The sequence below is a fragment of the Protobothrops mucrosquamatus genome, unplaced genomic scaffold (assembly GCF_001527695.2).
Source record: "Protobothrops mucrosquamatus isolate PMUCROS unplaced genomic scaffold, P.Mucros_1.0 scaffold285, whole genome shotgun sequence".
NCBI lineage: Eukaryota > Metazoa > Chordata > Lepidosauria > Squamata > Viperidae > Protobothrops > Protobothrops mucrosquamatus.
Genome location: NW_015386629.1, coordinates 678,780 through 701,395, shown reverse-complemented (window position 1 = coordinate 701,395; position 22,616 = coordinate 678,780). Strand labels below are relative to the sequence as shown.

The following is a 22,616-nucleotide window of genomic DNA, read 5'->3' as shown; positions in this document are numbered from 1 at the left end:
TTGAATTTCATTTTGTTAGATAGCGCCCAGTGTTCAAATCTGTCCAGGTCCTCCTGTATCCTAAGCCTGTCTTCTGGAGTGTTGGCTATTCCTGCCAGCTTGGTGTCATCTGCAAATTTGATGAGTTCCCCATCTATCCCCTCGTCCAGATCGTTGATGAAGATGTTGAAGAGCACTGGGCCCAGAACAGAGCCCTGGGTCACCCCACTACAAACTTCCCTCCATGTAGATGCGGTTCCATTGAGGACCACACGCTGACTCCAACCATTGGCTCTGACTCCAAAGCTGGATCTTATTGGTTGTCATGCAGCTTTTACATCAGAAGTGAAAGTAATATTTTAAGGGCTGCCTAATGATGCTAGGCAAAGGCAAAACCCGCTGTAGGTGAAACCAGAGCCAAAAATGGAAGGGCTGCTCTCTATTTGGCCTACCAGCAGCCAGAAAAGGGACACTGTCTTTGCCAAAAGTCTGAACTTACCATTTTTGAAATTTGGTGAATAAATTATTTGGTCCATGCGCAACACACCTGTTTTAAAGCACAAGCACTCTTTTTTAAAGAAAGAAATCCCTTCATAACTTACAAAGTGCAAACTAATCACAGTTACAAATCCATCTGGTGGTGATGTTGTCTAACTCACATTTTTCTATCTTATCAAGTAGTAGGTTGTGGTCTACTTTATCAAATGCCTTACTGAAGTCATTACTGAAATTATATCCACAGCATTTCTCTGGTCCACTAATTTTGTCACATTGTCAAAGTATGCATAAGACTTGTCTGGCATGACCAGACAGGGTGGCATGTGGTACTATGGGATGGGAAATACAAAGCACACCAGTATTTCCAGAAACATTATATTAGACGAGCATTACTAGATGTGTGGATTAAAATTAAAAAATCTAATTACATGAAAATACCAATTGGATTTCAACACTGGAGATTTTTTTGCACCCAAAATTTATGAACCTGGGAAAGGTAATTACATATAAAAACATTCTAGATGAGAACGGAGAATTGAAAACAAGAGGGGAACTATTAGAAGATGGCATAGAGTTGGCATGGTGGGCATACTTGCAAATACAATCACGATATAGAAAAGATAAAAAAGAACCTGGGATTAAACTAGAATATACAGAACTAGACAAAATTCTGCTAGGAACTGAAGACAAAATGATAAAAAAGATTTACCAATATTTATTAAAACAAAGTATGCCAGCAGAACAGGTAAAAGATACAATGTTAATTTGGAATAAAAACTTCGGCTATAATATCGAGTTAGATTATTGGCAATTACTATGGGACAGGAATAGGAGATTAACATTAGCTACTACTTACAAAGAAAATTTATACAAGATGTTTTACAGGCGGCACCTCCCCCCTATAAGGCTAGCAAAAATAGACAAAAAATCTTCACCATTATGTTGGAAATGTAGGAAAATACCAGGGACTTACTATCATATGTGGTGGGAATGCTCAGAAGCTCGAATTTTGGCACTTGATAAAGAATTGGTTAGAAGAGATACTATCATTAAAAATTGAAGTAAAACCAGAACTCTTTTTATTAGGGATCACTATGGATAAATTCAGCAAAGGAGCTTTATATTTAATTCTGCACATTTTAACCACAGCAAGATTAACATATGCTCAAAATTGGAAAAGAAAAGAACCCCCCCCCCCGAAGAAGAAATACTAAACAAAATTCTATCCTGTGCGGAAATGGACAGACTGACATTAGAACTTAAAAATAAAACAGAAACAGAGTACTTTGAAATTTGGAATAAAGTGTATAATTGGTTGGATTTAAAGAGGTACGCTGGGACAAAGGCTGATGATTAAGTAGATAACCTAGAAATTCTTATTTTAATATTTGTTGTATCAGATAGAACCAAAAGTTATTTAACTAGGATGTACTTTATTGAAAGAATGCGCACTGTGTAACAATGTAATAACTTAATGTAAGATAATATTAATAGTATCATTTAAACAGGGAAGTTGTATCATGTCCAATGTGTCTTTTTTGTCTTTAATTGTATTATGTTTAATGTGTCTTTTGTGTTTTTTAATTGTATATTCAATAAAAGTTTGTAAAAAAAAAAAAGACTTGTCTGGCATGATCATTTTTTGACAAACCCATGTTGGCTTCTGGTTATGATTTTGTTTGCCTGTAGGTATTCTCAGATCCGTTGCTTGAAGACAATAACTGTACAATAACAGGAAGAAACTTGTCATGTAGTTCACAATACTGAATGGAAACATTAGCAGGACAAGACTATGTGACCTTAATAATGCCTTCACTTTGTTAGATCCATTTGGTGAGTGTGCAAGAAAGGGACTTTTGCTAGGTTGCTACCAAGCAATATAGTACTATGTTCAGTCCCAATTTTTTCCACTTTCAGGAAAGGAATAATGACTTTTCCATCAAACCAGAGCTTTTCAATTTGAGCTAAAGTAATTTCAATTTTGATTATTTTTATGCAGCATAAGTGAAGATGTGCATTTATTATTAGACACCTTGGATACTACATAGTATAGACTGATTCATATAAATTGTGTAATCAATATGGATAGGCCTTTTGTGTGTACTCTGCCAGGTGCATCTGTATCTGAAACATTTCTAAGTAGCACACAATTAGCCACAGTGTCTTGGAGAAATGCCACATCGGGTACATTGTGGGAAAATAAAGTAGTTGCTGATCAGATCATGGTCATTGTCTCACAAGGGGTTTTCCCCAAAAGACTTGCCAGGAGATCCTTCAAATATGAAGTCATTTTCTGGCTAGTTTATGGAGTCTTGTGACTGCATACTAGCCAGCCCTAATCCTGTGGTCAACACTAATTAGCAGAGAGAAAGAGCAAATTCCAAACATACATGGAGGGCATGGGAGTTTCTCTATGACAAGGGATACCTTCAGCTATTGTAAAGTGTCATTAAATTTAAACTGAGATCAAGGATTCACTCTCAGATGCATTAAATGTTATGTATGAATGTTTATATTTATATTGCAGGTCTTCCAAATCTGGGTATATTCTGTCATAAGTCTCATCTCAGCACTATCTCTACTTTGAGAATGTATTAATGTATGAGAATCTTCCATTTAAAGCCTACAGCATTATAGCTGCAATGAGAGGTTGGTGAGGATGTGACAATTATCTGCAGATATTACAGAAGATAATATATCTATGTAAAATTGGAGCAAAGTTATAAAGCTATAATTTTTCTCCCATGGATGTCCAAAAGCACATTTAAAACTTACCCACTTCTAAAAGGAATTTAACTGTGTGTAAAATGCACATGAGCATCAAGATATTTTGAAGGCTCACAAGTGTATAGAACAATGCTATAATACCATTCTTTGTTATGCTAATAGTTGCTTGCCAGCTGCTTCAAGCTGCCCTGCAATCATAGCCAAAGGCAGCCAACCCATTACATGGGTGGCAGGGGGATGGGGGAGGGAGTCAGAAAGGGCAGCTTTATATTAAATATTCTGCTACTTCTAAAATTGTAGTTCCTCAGCACAGTTTCTGATCCTTGCATGCTTTTAGTTTTTGGAATTAAACACTGAAGTAAATCTGGATCTAGAAACACTTGATGGATCCAAGATGGTAATAGCTGCTGCAGATGCTAAAGCCTGGAAACAGTGGAAAATTGGTGGTGGCAAAGGTGGTGAGGGCATACCTCCTGCTCTTGAGTTTGGTTCATCATTTCCTTACCTCTTCATTCTATGGCTTTTATGTACATAGTTTTGAGGTTGATTTGGCTCACTTCTCCACTTCATTTTCCATAGATGTCTTTGCCAGTTTCTTCAAGTATATTGATACTTCTAATGCAATGTATTCCTTTTGGAGCTGGGAGAATGGGATATATCAGTAGCCTATTATGCAGTACAATTCTATTCTATTTCATGCTGGCTGGGATACTCTGAGAATTGAAGTCCACACATCTTCAAGCGGCCAAGATTGAGCAACACTATTCTATAGCAGATAGGCAATGAAAGTATTGAGATTTCAACACTGTGTTATCAATAATCAACACAGACTCCTAGAATAGCAGGGCTACTTTTAATATTCCAAAATGCATCATTTGGACTGATAAATATGGTTACAAATCTTACTGTAGTCTTAAAAGACCATTCATCTAGCTTTGAAGAGTCTGTATTATCTCAACTTGGAAAACAACGAGACCTCATTCTGACATCCTTCAAGAACTGCTCCACACTCAGTATTTGTAGCTTTTTAGTTCACAAGGGCCCAAACCAAGCCTTACATGGTCTTGGATGCATCTCTTACATTCTCAGATTAATCTTGAGCTGGATTAACTTCTTCTGGGCAGACAGCCAGGACAAAATATGCATTAAAATAAAATTGACCTAAGTGAGATATTTTGCAACATTGCAAGGGAATCTCTGTGTATCAGAATCAGACAATGCTTTCCATCTGGTTCAGCAACAGATACGATTTCCTATTTTTATTGAAATAATGACTACAAATGCCTATATCAAAGTTTGCTAATTAAACTCACTGTTGATAATGACAAGTAAAAATTTCACTTTTTTTTAATTCAGGCTACCCCTCATAATTTCTAGTCAGGATAACTGTAATTGTTTTATAATTATCTCTTTATCTTTTGGGATAATTTTACAATTGTATACACTGCATACAATGTTGTATATGATTGTATACAATATTAAGTGCTAATCCATTTCTCCCTAGGGTTGTTATTTGTTGAACATGTTGAACATACTGGAGACTTTCCACTTGTATGTTAAGCTCATAATGCTATGTTTGTGTGCATTTGCATGGTGCTTCTATCAAAATATACATTTTAAAAACCGTCTTCATTGTATTGTTTGAGTTATATTTCTTATTCTACAACTATATGCATATTTTATGGTAACAAAGAGACCATAATAACAAAGGAGAGATTCTTTAGTCAGTCACTTTCATGCTTGGAAATCTACTTGTCTGGAAGTAAAGCTTAGTCATGATGACTCCTAAGTAAGTGAACTCTTGCCAAGGTCAAAATTTGATTGTGCACAGGATTAAGTCCTAATTAGGGTAACTTTTATATGCCAAAAGGCAGAATCAGCACTGCTGATTGGTATTACTGTGGTAGACATAGTGTCCTCATCACAGACTAACAGAAATGAAACATGGCATGCAAAATGCTTAATCATTTGTTTATATAAAGGAAAAATGTGGTTATCTATCTTATGAATCATTGTAGATCACAATGTTAGAAAATTAATGCCTCACCATCAACTTCCTTCAATCTCTGATTTACATGCTATGGTGAAAATCAGTATAAGTAGTTCTAATTAACTATGTTTAAAAATTAGCACATTATTTGAGAAGGGGTATCCTGTTTCATAAGACTGCCAAGCAAACTGTTATATTATGCATTGATATATACACTTTTATGTCTATGTCTCTGTGTATTTTTTCCCTTTATTCAACATGATTTATCTCAACAATGAACTAGGTTTATATATTACAATAAACCATAAGATATGTTGTTGAATAATTACTATTGACTGAGTTGACACATTATACTGAACTATAAAATATGTTTTACAAAACACAGTTTGTTAGGTTTGCTCAACATGCTAAGCCCAAACTAAAGAAATCACAATATGGCTTAATGTAAACCATGTGTTGAACATTGTTCTTTGACAAAACTTTATTAGAGAGCAGGTTTATGGATTTTGCCAAGCCTCTTCATGATAGAAGTCTCAGTGTAAAAATTAATGAATTTTGTATTAGGAGGGAGGGTTTTACTGGATCAATTTGGTAAGTCTTAAATAGGAACTATTGACAAAACACAGATACACTAAAATGATTTTCCGATTAGGAAAGCAAAACTAACTTCTACTTGCATCCAGGAATGTAGCAGTACTTTTAAAATGTACAGTACAATTAATGTACAAAGTAAAACATCAGATGATATTTGTAATTTAACTAGTTCCAGTTAGGTCATTAAAAGCATGGTAGCCATTTCTGTTTAGCCATAGTAAGAAGTCATAACAAATTCATAATGTTTTTATTATATTTTTTTTATATTCTCTGGCACATTATGAGCTACCCAGAGTCATATGGAGCTGGGCAGCATGAAATTTAAAAAATATTAAAATAAAATAATTCATGGGATATCTTTATCCTACCTTTAATATATTATCTCCTCTAATTTTGTTGAATTTTGTTTAAATTCTTTTATGACAAGAAATTTAGTCTTCTAATTATTATCCTCAGGCATATTATTTAATCAAACAGTATTGTTTTAATTTGTTATCTGTTTAAAAATATGAAAAAAGTAAAAGATGCATACTGGGATCTATTATCATGTATCACAGTAGTTTTTACAACTTGACTGAGTGCCTGCACTCTTTAAAAAATAAAAATAAAAAACTCCTCTAGTGATATTAAAAAGCATAACTTTTTTCATCTGCTTTATTGCTGAACTGTTTAGATTTTTTTTTGAAAATTCTCTTCTTCAACTATGGGCCAGCAGATATTTTATTATAACTCCTACCAAATTTGATGCTGGCTAATGCTGACTTGGAAGTATTTTCCTTAAAATCATCTGGGGATCTAAAACTAGGAAAAGCAGTCTAAGAGAGATTAGGGAAGGTTGTTTGGCTACAATTTACTTGTCATAATTCAAATACTAGTCTCTATGAGAAGAGTGAATAATTATTCTTTTTTTGCTCTTTTAAATATCTACAAAATTAAAATTAGATTCATACATTGTGCTAAGCTATAAACTTATGTGAATGACATTTAGGAATCACACTAGTACTGACCCTTAATCAAACAAACCACATTGTCATTTACCGCAAAGGATGTAGCTGGAGGGGTATTTATTATTTAATCACGTTGACCAATCCACTGAGTATTAAGAGATTTCAAAGAAAACTGCCTTTCATTTGTACCCTTTGATGACCTCTCATTTTTTCCCTTAGAAAAAGTCCATTAAGGAAGCAAAGACAAAATAGGTAAGTACTAGGAGCTTTTTAGTTGAAAACACCATTGTCAAAGCAAGAATATACAGTATTTTGTTTCAATTAGTAACAAATTTTCTGGGGTTGTTAACCTAACAGAGTCTATTGCTCTTAAAATCAAATCCCCTTGTATTCTATGGCTTAATTGTTCTAGGCAAGTGTTTCTCAACCTTGGCGACCTGAAGATGTGTGGACTTCAACTACCAGAATTCCACAGCTAGCATATTTGCTGGCAATTCTGCAAGTTGAAATCCTTACATCTCCAAGCCGCCAAGGTTGAGATACGCTGTTCTAAGCCATTTCAGTGAATCTTTCAATCTCTTAAAGATTTCCAGAGACTACACAAAAATGCTTTCCCATCTTCCATTATTAGGGAGTTTCAATGAACAGATTGTCTCCTAGGATATCTGTTAATTTAATTCAATACATCTGTATCTCCTCACTAAAACAGACTATAAATATAAGAAATATTTTCCTTAAAACTGAAAACAGGAATTCAGCCTCCCAGTAGCCTAGGGATTCCAAGCCAACTTCAGTTCAGGAGGGAGGGAACAACCTGGCTGGTAAATTTAAAATGGGCACAGCTGACAACATACAATACTCTTATAAATAATGTTCAAATTAGGAAAGCAAAATTAAGTCCAGCTTATATTTAGGAATGTAGCAATGCTTTCAGAATATACAATTCATATACAAAGCAAAACAATATTACAAAGTGTTCTAGGGGAAAAAAGGGCTTTGATGTCTTTAGCTGATCTAACCAATTAAATCTTTATCAGTCACATTTCACTTGCTCAAATATTTGCTTAAATGTTTTCTTGATGGCAAAAAAGGAAAAAACATTTTTAAATGAAAATGTTTTATAATTTTAATAAATATATATCAAGAAAAAAACACTATTACAACATCACCTTAGTATACAAATATCTAAATATCTAACCTTAAAACATTCAACGTTTGACATATATTGGAAAAGGAAGAACAGATCTTTCTGTTCTCAACTGAATCTAACACAAGAAAAGTCAACTTTTTAAAAAAATTGGTCCATGTGGACAAATGACTAAATGATCCTACTCATACACTGTATGAATGAGACCTATATTTAATATTGATAGCAATAATAAAAATGCTTTTGTCTTGGAGAAAAAAAGGTGGGACAACCTTTTAAAATGTAAATGTCAGCCTTGTAAAATTTCCCATTTTGGCATATATCAATTTTATATTTAATTCTCTATAAACAGGACCTATGGGCACATGACATATACCTGTGACATAGCAATACAGTGGCTACCATGGGAGTATCTTGAATACACGGGACATTTTATGTGTCATAGTAGCATTAAAAATGTGTGAGTTGACTCAATCAGCTAATCCCTGGGGAATGGATTTAGATATAGGAGATACAGTCTTGCCGAAAGTTAAATTAATACCATCCAAGACTGCTAGCCAGATGGTTAGCTAGTTCCTGTCTCTCCTAAGATGACAAAGTCCTAGAGAAGTCCTGTAAAAAATATCTAAGCTTAAAACATTCTCTATGCATTCCATTTCTGTAGTTATTTTGGCTTTTAATCCACCTCCTTGTTGCCACATGTGTAATGAAGAATTAGTAGAAATTGATGGGATCTGGGTAAGGAACTCCCTCACCCTGAATCGTAATTATTTGAAGCCTGTGTGAGTTTCTTTTTTTTTTTTCCACTCAGTCTTTGAGAAACTGGAAGGGGAAGCAAAGCGGGGGCTGAGAGCTTCCCTGACTGTTTTTTGCAGCAGCTAGGTGGATTCTAAAATTGTCGACATTGCACAGATTCATTTACTCTCATTCCGCTGCTGCTGGCGCATCATAGTATATATCTATTATTGGGGAAAGGGGGTGGATGTTTGTTTATGTCATGAAAACAGACCGCAGGCTCTTGGCCAAAATGGCCAGTCACAAAAGTTGGGAATGCTCCTATTACTTTATCTCTGTTTTTCTTTCTCTTATACAAAACAAAAACAGAGGGAAGGGAGATAGAAAAAGGAGGAGGAAAAAGAAAATAGAATGGTCCAATGGTTCCTCCTCCACTTAAAATTAGTTGGAAATAAAGAGGAAAGCCCATGTGGAGACAAAACTCTTTTCTGCAAGTATCTCTAGTGGCTCCCATTTTTTAATAGGGCAAATTTTATTTTCCCAGTACAAGTAAATGATATGGCTCAATTCATTTGCATATGGAAGAGAGAATCCAATGGGTGTCACAATATGATCTGATCATTACTATGCTGCCCTCCAATACCACATTGAATGCCCCAGCCCTAGAAATCTTTGCATGTCCTCAGTACAGAAAAAAAGTTAAAGACAGCCTCATGTTATGTAAATGACGCTGAGGAAAAGTGACCACACAATGCATTGCAGGGCCCTTTCCTCGCTATTGGAGCAGAAATGTTTCCCAGATACCTCATTTGACTGCTTCTTGGTCCTCAGATATAGAGCCAAGGAAGTTATGCTCTTCCTGTTGAATCTTGAGCAACTGAGCTCTACTTCAGCAGCCTCCCTCTATATTCGGCAGAATAGCGCTATGAGATATCCTAATCTTTAATCAGGGATGTCTGCAGGAAGAGGAAAAAAATCAAGATGGCGACCTGGGCTATGCATTTAAAAACACCATCGTGACTTTTCTGACACAGCTACTCCTGCCTCCCAAATCCAATCTCTAGCTTCCTTGCTTGCCAGATTCTTGTAGGAAAAGCTTGGTTCCTGATGCAGGGACATACTAATAATTACAAATTAGGTTTCTTAGACTCTAAAACTGCTAATTATCTGGCATGGATGCAGTGAACTTAAAGCTGTACTTCTAGTGAAAATGAACTCTCAGGTTTTCTCTTTGGATATTTAGAATGCTCTTTCTATAGTTGTAAAAAGGTTAAGCAAGTATTTAAGACAGATAGTGTGTCTTAAGGGGAAAAAAACATATTGAAGTCACCCTGCTAGAAAATGTTACTTCTTATCCAATCAAATATGTAGTTGCTTCAGGTTTTGTGTGTGTGTGTGTATGTTGTATTATACACAGCTTATTGGCCAAATTGATTGGATTTATACAATACTAAGCTCAGTTGGTCTAACACAACATTCTAAGTCCAAAACTAACTATATTATGGTTTACTGTAGTTTGAACCTACACTCTGCATATCATGTTGGTGAAGGGATTAGAAAGAAGCTATACACTTAGCATCAGTTAATATATAGCAGTTTAGCTAATTTCTAGTGTTAAAAAGTACATACTTCATATCCCAGTATTTGCAATTTAAATTGCTTCCATATCAGAAGCTGAATGAAGGGAAGAAAACTATTTTAACCCTGTATTATCTACCCTGACTCACAGTAATTTTCTGGCTGAAGACTTTTTCTTAATTTATCACCTCATATCTTAAAGAAAATGTAAGGAATGAATCTAAAATTTCTCTATGCAAAGCATATTCTATACAAAGAAAGCAACAATCCATTCAAGAATTCATGTTTTTCATAATTGCATCAAAGATGTTCACACAGAATAACAAGAATTATAGTTTCTAGGGTAAGGCCTAGGAACTGAACATTATTTTATAATTGTTTGAATAATTCATGTAGCTGTAGAGAAAAATGTAAATAGTTTTAAGAAGGTTAAATGTTTTTAAATTAATTCTATTAAAGCATAAGTTGGATCCAAATGAAAGGTTTTCATTCATTTCTGAAAAAAAAAAAAAAAAAGGTAAGGGCATGATGCAGCAATAATGAACTACTTTTCTGAAATTATGATTGCTCCTAATTCAGCCAGACCTTTAAATGGTGTCATGTAATAATGATTATTCCCATTTATTGATTCCTTCAACTATAAAAAATATATTTAAATGGAACAAAATTCATTGTGTGTTTTATCTGGAATTAAAGATCTTGAATTTTAGACAGAATATTTTAAAATGAAAAATTCCAGAAACGATCCAAATATAATCCTAATAATTGAAGATTATCCCCCTCTTTCTCCAAGATAATTTTTAAAAAAAGATTGAAACTCTTACATTCATTTCAGATAAAAATCTTATATCACCACATCATTTATTAACATTGTGCTTTTTTCCAAAATAAAAAACCCTACAATTATATGAAAACCCAGTACATGCTCTTTACATTTTTCTGAAAAGAGAAAATGACATGAAACAGAGTAAAATATAAAGCATGCCACTGGTTCATGAACTTCATTATACTAGAAATAAAAAGGGGAAAAAATATCAAAGCAACCGACAGTTGCCATAGAAATATTCAAAGAGCTAATGCTTGTTTACAAGAGACACATCTCTATTGTTTTTTTCCTTCAATCCTTTCTTTAAAATGGCAAATCAAAAAGCGACCGAGCAAAAAGAATGAATAGCGGCAGTTGAATAGGAAATCAAGCTTTGTATTTCAAAGGAGACAGAATTCTAATAATATTTGATCCACCCTGTTATTATTTTTTTCCTGTTTAGGTTACATCCCTGCTGTAGCTGTTTTCTTAAACTTAATTTTCACCCTGGAAAAATTAAGATTAAAAGTAAGGCACCAAAAAATCTCTACCATTATAGCAATAAACCACTATAAGGCTTGTTCATTCTTGCAGCTAAGCTGAAAACTGTGCATGTGCTGGAACTGTATGTAGTATTTCAAATTAAGTCTCCATAAAAAGGGGGCATTGTACCCTATCAATAAAACCAGACTTAAATACATTAGAATAATGTCACTTCTGGACCATAAAGTGGGCCTATTCCATTTTTATTTCTATGCAGTCTTTTTCAAAGCCATTTTGATGGGCAAAATGTATTCTTCCTTTCGCTGGTAACAATCTGCTTATCAAATGTATAATTAATTGATAAGCATAAAGAAGATTCCTCTTAATTCATGCTAAGTTCCCAAAGGGATACATGAAAGGAATTGTGTTTTTTCCATCTGGTTTATTGGTTCTTCTAGCAATGGAAGTATACAGTGCAACTGTGCTCTTTATCAGGATCCCATGTATTTATAAATAGCTCATGATGCAGACCATACATACGCTTTGATAGAATCTGCTCCACAGTCACTGAAAGTATTCATGAAGCTTATGACACAATTGTACTAGTTCTATGAAAGCATAAGAAAATTGATCCAAACTGATTTTTTTCTGATAATGTCAACACTGTGCTTGCTTCTAAACTGAAATTATTCAGAAGATGGCTCATATTTTATTTCCTTTACTGCAACAAATTTTGCTACCTGGTAAACACTCCTTTTTTCGTAAACATTTCTTCCAAGATTCATTCATGTTGCTCTTGTCATCGTGACCCATCTCAAAATAATTGTAATATTTGTTTTTACATTCTATGGCATGATCACTTTTCAAAGAATCCCAGTCTGAAGCATGTTCTCCATCCATATCTTGGCCTCCTTTCTCATTACTGAATATTGACTTGTCCTGATTACCATGTGGCCCAGCATTTGTAATGAAAATTTCATTGGCATGTATATGTTCATCACTCCTATAAACTGGGGAACTGTTGCTACCATATTCCACTTGTTGGGAACAACTTGGTAAAGACACAGAAGCAGTGGAATTCCCCACTGCAGAATTAGTAGATAATGGTAGACTTAGATAATGGCTGCCACATTCTTGATAAAAACAGCATGTGTGGATCTTTTCAGAGTCCTCCCGTGCCATCCGAAGACGCTTCCTATAAGGACAGTCATGAGGCATGAACCACTCTTGACTTGAAGTACCTCCAAAAGAGCAAGTAGGAAAACACCAGTTGTTTTGCATGATAATCTCTCCATGAATTCTTTTCATTAAATTGTTTATGAGAACAGATCTCCTTAGGTAGACTTCAGGGTCATCAATGTACTTCAGTTTTTCCAAAGACATGTACAGAATATGTGCCCGCTCCTCAAATACAGAGATTGTCTAAAATGAATGAGAGAGAGAGGAAATAATAATAAAAATGAATGCAGTATTAATTAATTGAATCATGCCACTGAGATTTTATCCATCCATGCATCATATAATATTTGGGCAGCTGACTCTCTTTTGCCCAGGAGAGTTAGATCATCTTTTATCTTTATTTTCTATTCATTTTATTCCAATTTCTTTGATCGCTGTGAGCTGCCCTATTAAAGAGGCAGCATGCAAGTTTAATAAATTCCTGTATTATTATGGTTAAGTGGTTCCATTGTTGTTTACTGTCATTGTTATTCAACTCTCACAAATCTCATCAGGAGCTGTAAGGCTTAATGTTGAGTATATTCAACCTTATCACCAAAGTAAGACTTCCTAAATCAAGGAAACTGAATTTAGCTAGCAACTGAAAGAAACCACAGTGCTTGAATGTTTAGTAATTCATTACCAATGCATCTTTGAAGAGTTCTTTTAACAGAAATGTGCCACTAAATAAAACAATATGTGAAAAAGAACAATAATTTTAGGAAGAACAGCTTTCTCCTGGAGGTCTGGCTGGCACCAAATCTGATGTCCTTCCATAAAACTTTCAAGATGGAGCTGTTACGCAGGATAGTTGAAGTTTGATATTATTTTACTGACTATAACAGAGCCCTAGTTGTTTATTGATACTTTGTGCTATGTCTTGATGGTGGGTTTAATTTATACTTGTTTTAATTTATGCTGTAAAACATTGTCATGTCAGATACAGCAGTATATACATTTAATAAATAAATAAATAAATAAACTATTAGTAGGTTTGGTACTCAATCTACTAATAATTACCTACTGTAATTTTAGAAAAGCAACAAAAATAGCAGATTATAAGGAATCAGGGTTAACTACAAACATGCACATGCACACACTCTAATCCACATGTTTCTTTATTTAAAAAAATCTCATAAACTTTCAGCATCAGGTAAAGTAATTTTAAAAAGAATTACTAGTGCACTTCAAAATCTGATTCAATTGAAATTACTATGCTTATAGTTACAAACTGATAAATATCTGGTAGGCTGTTTCATGTTTGCTGTAAAACTATCTACTGGTCTCTGTCTAGTTCCCATAGGAATTCTTTCTAATTTACAAAAAAAAAATCACTATTACTTTTAGCAACCTTACTTAACAAAAAAGTCATGGCCTAAATGAACCATGAATTCCAACATTCCTTAGTGAATGAATTTTGAATTTCCAGATGTCCAGGCAATATAACAACTTTGCAATGTTCTCCTTATCTATATTATTACAGTCTGGAAAGAGAAAAAAATCAGTCCCAAGGATTGTTAAATTGGTGTCCAATTTCATAATGAGATACTTATGAGAAGAAGAAAGAGATAATGGAGAATTGAACAGGTGAGAATCTGTACAGCTATGCAGTAAAATGCTATTGTACTAGAGTGCTATTCTGGGGAAGCAATCTCTCTCTCTCTCTCTCTCTCTCTCTCTCTCTCTCTCTCTCTCTCTCTCTCCCTCCCTCTCTCCCTCCCATGTGTGTGTTAGTTCTCTCTTGAATATTAAAATTTTCAGTCCAGAAACATGCTCTGTATCACTGATTCCTAAGCAAAGCCATAAAATAAAGCTTCCTCTTTGCAGAAATTCTGCGTTTGTTTTAAATTAGCATCTATACACAATTAACACAATGATAGTAATTTTCCTACCTATCCCAATAAAGAAAATCAGGTGAATAGAAACAAATTTTAATGTCACTGCAGGTTTTTTTTAATCGCACACCCCCCCTCCCCCATACAGAGTTAAATATAAAGGAACTGCGCTATTGATATTGTTGCTGTACATCCATTGTTGCAGTTATGATTGCCATCGTCATTATTAACATGGATGCTGAATATCTGAATGGAAGAAATCTCAGAAGGGTTTTTCCTCTGCATCCCTGACACCCTTTTGGAAGGCTATGGAACTTCCTCAAGCAACACAGGATGCTGGCTGTGGAATTCTGGGAATTGGAAGTCCACAAGTCTTAAAGTTCCCAAGGTCAGACATCCCTGGTTTATATGATCACAGGGCCAGATTCTTACTTGCCATTCAGTGAAAACTTTTATACAATGCTTGTTTGCTTTAAAAGCAATGTGCCCCTTGCTCAAGTCTCAATGTGGTTAACTACATCAAACCAAAACTGCACAATTTACTGCTATATTACATCAAGACTGCCATTTATGATCTGAGCCTTTACTACATTTTTCCCTCACTTTTTATGTGTTTATTTTACCTACATGAGTTTTTCAGATATTGGCAGGTTGTACTTGAAGTTTGGACTTTATTCCCTGCGGCTACTCATCACTCTAGCAGAAGTTTTTTGAGCAAGTTAAACATAACCATGCTATTAATTAAGCTCTCCTGTCATTCTCATAACTTCATAAAAATATTAGTGCCTCTAGTTTAACATGAGAGAGAGAAAACAGGCTGATGGATATTATTTTGTAAAGGTTTAATAAACTGGCCTTATTGTATTGCGATTTAAATTGGCTCATCAGGTTCATAAGACAGAACCTTTGTATCTTCATCTCCATATAACAAAAAGCTATATGGTCCATCTCTTTCCCTCATTATGAGCAAAAAATAATATCTGAATTAGAAGATCTTAGATTTATAAAATAACACAAATTCATATAGAACGCTCAGGTTTGGCTAGTTCTTTAGAATAGGCCAGACAACTTGGCCTAGAAGTTAGCTTTTATTTTATTACTAAAAGACAGTAAATTGCCATTTTTAAAAATTATTATTAGATGTCTATAATTAGATTGCTTGCTTCAAATTTTATATCTCAATCAAAATGCCTAATTCTTGCTTGCCTAGCTTGAAAATAATCAGAGCTAGCAAAAGATACTGACTGCATTTATATGTCACATGAAAGTAGATAGGGTATAGTAAACTAACATTGGAAAGACAGATGTGTCAATTATAAACTCTGATTTGAGAATCCCAAACAAACCTAGAATGGGATCCAAGAACAACCCATGATTTCCAGCTCTGGCCCATATATCATAGTAAACATATCACGGAAAGAGCATCTATGGTTTGTTTAGCCATTTCTGGGGCAAGAAGAATCAGATAGGAGCATACATCTGCATATTTTTTTGTTCATGATACACCAGGACCCTTCCAGGTTCTGGCTTTCTATAACATAGAAACATAGCGAGTATTATTGGTCATCTCTAACTGATCTCTGATGCCTGCTTCCTCCCGTGTACATCTTTCTATCTTCCTTGCCATCTTTGTTAAGGTTTAAGTCAATTTTAGTGTTAACATTTATTATTTTAATGCTTTAATATTTTGTCTTGTTGCTTTTATTGATTGTACACTGCTTAGAGTTCCCTCTAGGTGAGATGGACAGCATGTAAGTTTAATAAATAAATAAGTTTACATGCAATGGAAGGTGGGTTCAATATTTTGAGTGAGAAGGATTCTATACTCAACAAACCATAGACCATTTGCTCAATGGTCATTTATGAACAGCAGAGGGAAAAATTACATTCTCATGATGCCAAGGCATTATTAATTTCTGAGTTATACAAAAGAATTGTGCAGTCCAAATTTTCTTCACTAAAACAAAATTGATAGCAATAAAGAAAATAAAAGAATCAACCAGTTCATATTAACAGATTACAAGTTTAGAAAAAGCAAATATACTTTTTTTTTACAAAAACATATTACTATTTATGGAAACTGAAATGCATTGCACTCAAGCAAATAGAAGTTATACAACTTCAAATCAGAAACTCAGAAGTAATAGCTTTTTGAAACTTACTTTGGGTGTACAGTTACTGAGTGGTGGATGAAAATCTTCTTCTTCCACATACTTTCTTTTAAAATATGTGATCTTAGATGGTGCTATAGGGTTTGGATTTCCTCTGTGGTGTAGTGCTGTGGGAAACAGATTACATATGGTGTAAACTGTATCTGACAGGTACAAAAGACCAATAAAGGAGAATGTTGCTCAGAGTTGAAATGAGGGATCCTTGGTGTTCTCTGAGCTTGCTTGTTTTCTTGCAGATGTTTCATTACCCAAACTAGATTACATCATGAGTGCAAAAAATACCCCAAAAATATATATTCCAGCTTGTCTTTACTGCTTTGGACATACAGTATATGTATACTTGTGTGCTCCAAACAGGAATCTATCTGTCTGTCTGTCTGTCTGTCTGTCTGTCTATCTATCCAGGGCTTTTTTTGTCATAGAACGCCCAGAACGGAGTTCCGGCACCTTTTTTGGATGGAACCTTGTAGGGTAGGCAAGGCGGGTTGTATGACATGTGTGAGTTCCAGCACCTTTTTTTTCTTTTTTACAAAAAAAGCACTGTATCTATCTATCTATCTATCTATCTATCTATCTATCTATCTATCTATCTATCTATCTATCTATCTATCTAATAACAGTTTACGTGAAAAATAAACTGAGGCAATGGAAGGTTTTCCAAAAGATTTCTAAGAAAGAAATCTGTTTTTTTAAGCATAGTTGTCACAACAGTTTAAACATTCTTTACATGCTGGACTTTAAGAAAGTTTTATCCTACACGTCCAACCCATCTGAAAAAAATGTCTGCAGCTTTCATCACTGAACTCTTTGTTAGAATTAGCACGTATGCCGTCTTAAAAAGACTAATAAAATTTAATACATTGCTAGTAAACAGTAGCTCCTTACAGCCTTCAAGATTGATTTAACCAGAAATGCTTTAACCAGTATTTAACCAGAAATACCAATTCTATGGAAGCCAAAAGTCATAGAGTTCCTCTGTGGAAGGGGAACTCCCACTTCATAAAACCTGCTGAGCTTGAGGCAGCCAGGGAAGAAAGACAAGGTGGTGGCTTGTAACTCTCCCACTTTTTAGAAATATCTCCTCCCATTGGTTTTTGGATGCTATCATCTCATACCAAAGCTATCATATCTTTTTTGTGACCTAAAACCTCTATTTGGTCTAGATCCTACCTTATTTGGTCCTTGAAAGCACCAGAGTAGCAGATTTTCCCCACCAAACGCTGCAGCCAACTTCCATCTCCACAAGCAGCCTTCCCTTGTACCACAAAGGGTATTACACAGTATTTTATGCTCCCCTCCCACCCCAAAAGCCACATGACTGCATTTTAAATGAGATAGTAGAACCTGATTTCTCATTGGTCAACCTGCCAGTAGAACCTGATTTCTCATTGGCCAACCTTCTAATAAATAATTTCCCCTGAAATGTGAGTAGACAAATGGAAGATGCCGCTATTACTGTCTTAAGTGCATGCATTTTTTTTTATTTTTCCAAATTTTTATCTTTTTCACAACAACTCTCTTATTACAGAAGATAAAGTAGATTTGTATGATCCCTTCTGACAAGAAGGAACAATGTCCTTATGGGTAGATAAATCTTATTTGTAATTTGTGTATCAAATATGCATAATTGGGTCTAAACCAATTTGAAATGTTCTTTAAATTCAATATAAAGGAAGTGATTTGGAACAGGTAACCAAAACGTAATTACTCTGAACTCTTTAGAGACCGATGGATACCATAATTTAGTCTGGGCCATGGTATTTCAATCAGACAGTGTGCTACCACAGAGAGTAAAATTTTAATTATTGCTAGCATTTAATATGGGCACTGTTTGGGAATCATTGCATTTTTTCCCCATGTGCTATTTTAAACTTGAAATAAAAGCTATACAAATGAAGTGGGCACAACCTTCATTTTCAAAGAGGGTACTGAGGGACTTAACCCCATTATCGTTTTTGATGCTATCAAAGTTGGATTAAGTCATATATAATTATTTATGTCTAAAATATTGTTTTGGCAACTAAAAATGTTTGTAGTACGACAAAGAAAATATTAAAACATTTAAACCATCACCAACATTGGGGGGAGGGGGACTGCCTCATAGATCACCATCCGGTTTGTTTACACTTTTATTAATATGGATTTTTAATTCCAGCCTTCTTTCCTAGAGGTCTTTTGTAACATGTATTTAAAATCATGCTTCTAAAGCCAAATTCAACATAAGGCATTTTTAAGCATGGGTAGAATCATAAAACAACTATACGCAGTGTTTCTCAACCTTGACAATTTTAAGGTATGTAGACTTCAACTCCCAGAATTCCACAGCCAACAATGCTGGGTGTGGAATTCTGGGAGTTGAATTCCACATGCCTTAAAATTGTCAAGGTTGAGAAACACTGAATAGTATGCTCATATGTAATTGAAATTAGAGGTAAGAAAAAACCTGTGAGGCCTTCAATTCACTTAAGCTCAGGATGGGATATCTGCATCTAGGCCAGTGGTTCTCAACCTTTTTAATGCCGCGACCCCAACCGGTCATAAGTTGAAGACTTTCCCTGCCCGGGAGCGCCGCGCATGCGTGGTTCCGCCCCCTGCGCCGGCCGAGGCGTAGCTGGCAAGCGGCAGAGACGGAGCAGGCCGACCACCAGCTGGCCCAGCCCAAGGGAGGTAAGGCACCCGCCGGAAAAGGGGAAAAAATGGCGGACAAAAAAAATGGCGGACAAAAAAAATAGCGGACAGCCTTGCTTGGTGACCCCCCCACAGGTTGAGAACCACTGATCTAGGCGACTGCATGCACTCTATGGTCCAATTTAATGTGCAGAAATAGAAAGCAAGAGAACTATGCAAACTTGCAAGGCAGAAAGCTCTAATTTTGGCACTGGGTTCATATACCAGCAGCTCTCACTTCATTCATCATCCCTTGAAGCAGCCTCCCCCAGTGACTCTCCTCATGGGTCAATGGCCTTTTATAGAAAAAGGCTCTTCTACACATACATCTGAACCATAGTCAAGTGATCAGGAATAAATCATGATAAGCTTCAGCTTTGTCTGTTTTCCTCCTTATTGTAAAGGAATATGAAAGGTTCTGCTTTTACAGTAGTGCAAAACAATGCATGTTACATTCAAACTTGAGCAAATATTATTCATTTAAAATTAAAGTTAATTGATTCACGTGGGTGTGAAACCACTTGGCTCCAGTTTGTTTTGAATAACTTTGGTTAAAGAAGATTTCAGCTCAGTAAATTCCAATCTAACACAAAGCTAAGGGTTGCTCTATAAACTATTTCATTTTTCTTCTCACAAACACAAAGCAGTGAAGGGAGAAACACTGCCCTAAACCATCACATTGAGATCAGTTCAAAATTCCCTCTGGAAGGAAGTCAACACTTCATCCCTAAAGATCCCAGGATTTATCCTAAATCCAGACATGGAATGGGGCTAACTGTGGGATCTCAGTGGGATGAAAGAGTGTAATATATATTTAAGTATAGAAAAAATATTCTTAAATCAGGATAATTTAGCAGTCTTGTCCAAACAGTCCATATTTCAGCTTATAGTGGGAGCTTTTGCCATTAAATGTACTGCCATACAAAACTAAAATAGTTCAAAATGGAAAAAATGAAGATGTGATATAATTCTGCTAGATATCTAGTTCTATGGCTTTGGTTTGATTTTGGAACAAAAATGTCCACCTTTTATGGAATATCATACAAGGAGCTCCACGAGACAGTCTAATGTGACACAATCCATGCATAATTTTATCATATCATCCTCAGTTTATAAGGTTTAATCTCAAAAGACACCCCCCTTCCACTTCTTCTCTAAACTCTTTCTTTAAATATAGGTATGTTACGTAAATTCCAAAGATCATCTGCACCAGTCACATAGCAGAGAATAAGTTGGAAAATGCTCTCATTTTAAAAAAAACTGACTACTACCAAGCATCTGATTAGAAGTTGAGTTTGCTTAGGAGTTAGACCCTACTCATATTTTTTTCACTAGTGCTCAGAAAAATCTAACAATGAAGAAAGGACCTTTGAGAAACTTATAAAAAGTGCTTTAAAAAAAATATCAAACTGTTACTCTTGAATGGAGTAAGACAAAGAGGATGTTAGAGAGACAATCCATTGACAGGAGAACCCGCAAAGGAAGCTTTTGCCTGCACTAAATCTAATTTAGTTAGAACAATTAATCAGTGGAACAACCTGCCTCCAGAAGTTGTGAATTCCAACACTGGAAGTTTTTAAGAAGAGACTGGACAGCCATTTTCCTGCCTGAGCAGGGGGTTGGACTAAAAGACCTCCAAGGTCCCTTCCAACATCATCATCAATAATAACAACAACTATTATTGTTGTTGTTGTTATTGTTGTTATTGTTATTATTACTATTATTATTGTTGTTGTTGTTGTTGTTGTTATTATTATTATTATTATTATTATTATTATTATTATTATTATTATTATTATTATTATTATTATTATTATTATTATTATTATTAATCACAAGTCACAATCATTGCCATACCAAATACACAAACACACAGATTGGCCCTCTTTTGCTTTTGGAACATGGAAAACAAAGCAGCCAACCAGAACAGAGATCACCCTCCAATGTTAGGTGCTCACATAGCAACCAAAGGATCAGTTAAAGTAAAAGCTTCTGCATGAAAAGCATTAACTTTGACCTTACAGGGATTTTCTATAGAGCAGTTTATCCTAATACATCTCTTTTTGGTTCATCAGTCCTCCTACCCCACCCCTGTCTTTCACATCATACTATGTTAACTGCATGAAATGCCCATGTTTGGACAAAGCTCTCCTCTGAGTACCAGAAAAGCGGGGGGAGGGGGGGCAACAGCCAAACTGAAGGGTTCTTGCCTCTTGTTCTGCTGGTGAAAAGCCCCTTACTGGAAAGCTGACTTGTTCACCCGCTTTATGATCCCGAAGCAGAAAGATTTTGGATCAGTTCAGGCCTTTCCTAAATCTCAAGTAATAATCCGGAGCTAAAAAAAAAAATCTAAATCTCACAAATTGGTTGTGGAGAGAAATGAAAGCAGGAACCCAGCAACAGCCCCCGAGTCAAGCATGCTGGAGCGCTTAAGATGTTGGACTCGGACTTGTTTCCCACGTTCCTTCCATCATGGAAGCTTCCTGGCGGATTCCTGGCCACTCAGTCCTTGAGCACCAACTATCTCCCAGGACGGTTGGGGAGGAAAACGGGGGGGGGGGGGAATTCTAGATTCGCTGCTTTGCGCTCCAGGAGAAACCCGGGGTGGAGAGCGAGCTGGTCCGTAGCGTTACCTGAGGGCGGAGGCTGCCCAACCGGGGTCCGGCCGTCGCTGCCCTGCGGCGGCGGCGGCTGCTGTTGCGCCTGCCCCTGGGCGGTGCTGCTGCTGCTGCTGCTGCTGCTGCTGCTGGCGGCGGCGGCGGCGGCATCCGAGGCGGGGCTGCTCTTGCTGCAACAGTGCGCTTCCCACAGCGGCTGGAACTCGCCGGCTCCTTCGGAAGAGACAATGGGCTCGCAGAAGCTGCTCAGGGGCAGCACCAGAGTCATCGCGGCGCCTCCGATCTGCGAACGGAGACAAAAGAGAGCGCGGCCGGTCAGGTCGGGCAGCCGCCGCCTTTCCTACCTCCCCCCCGCCCCCCGCCCCGCCACGCGCCCGCGAAGCTCGCCCTGCCCTGGCGTACCCTCATCCGGCAGCGGCCATTGCGTGCCTGCGCTCTGCAGTCAAGCTGGCATTTTGGTATCTCCGCCGAGCCCTGGGCCTTCTCCTACGGCCCCGAGGGGGGGGGCCGGTGCCTCCCGCTCTCGCTTGCCTTCCTTCTGCACCCGTTGCCCTCTCTCACCCTCTCGCGGCGCCGATTGCCTCGGTCAGTTCGCGCCGCTGGCTCAGAACGTCGCCGTCGGTT

The 22,616-nt window shown here is 36.4% G+C and overlaps 1 protein-coding gene across 1 annotated transcript; it reads right to left on the bottom strand.

The window, feature by feature from the left end:
• Positions 1 to 11,024: 11,024 nt before the first annotated feature.
• On the bottom strand, positions 11,025 to 22,260 carry SERTAD4 (SERTA domain containing 4). Its single transcript, XM_029283927.1, has 4 exons — positions 22,030 to 22,260; positions 17,951 to 17,957; positions 16,699 to 16,814; positions 11,025 to 12,905 (listed from the first exon to the last, which is right to left on the bottom strand). Exons 1-4 carry the CDS (start codon positions 22,258 to 22,260, stop codon positions 12,186 to 12,188), a joined length of 1,074 nt encoding a protein of 357 aa, XP_029139760.1. The 3' UTR covers positions 11,025 to 12,185.
• Between the last annotated feature and the right edge of the window lie 356 nt (positions 22,261 to 22,616).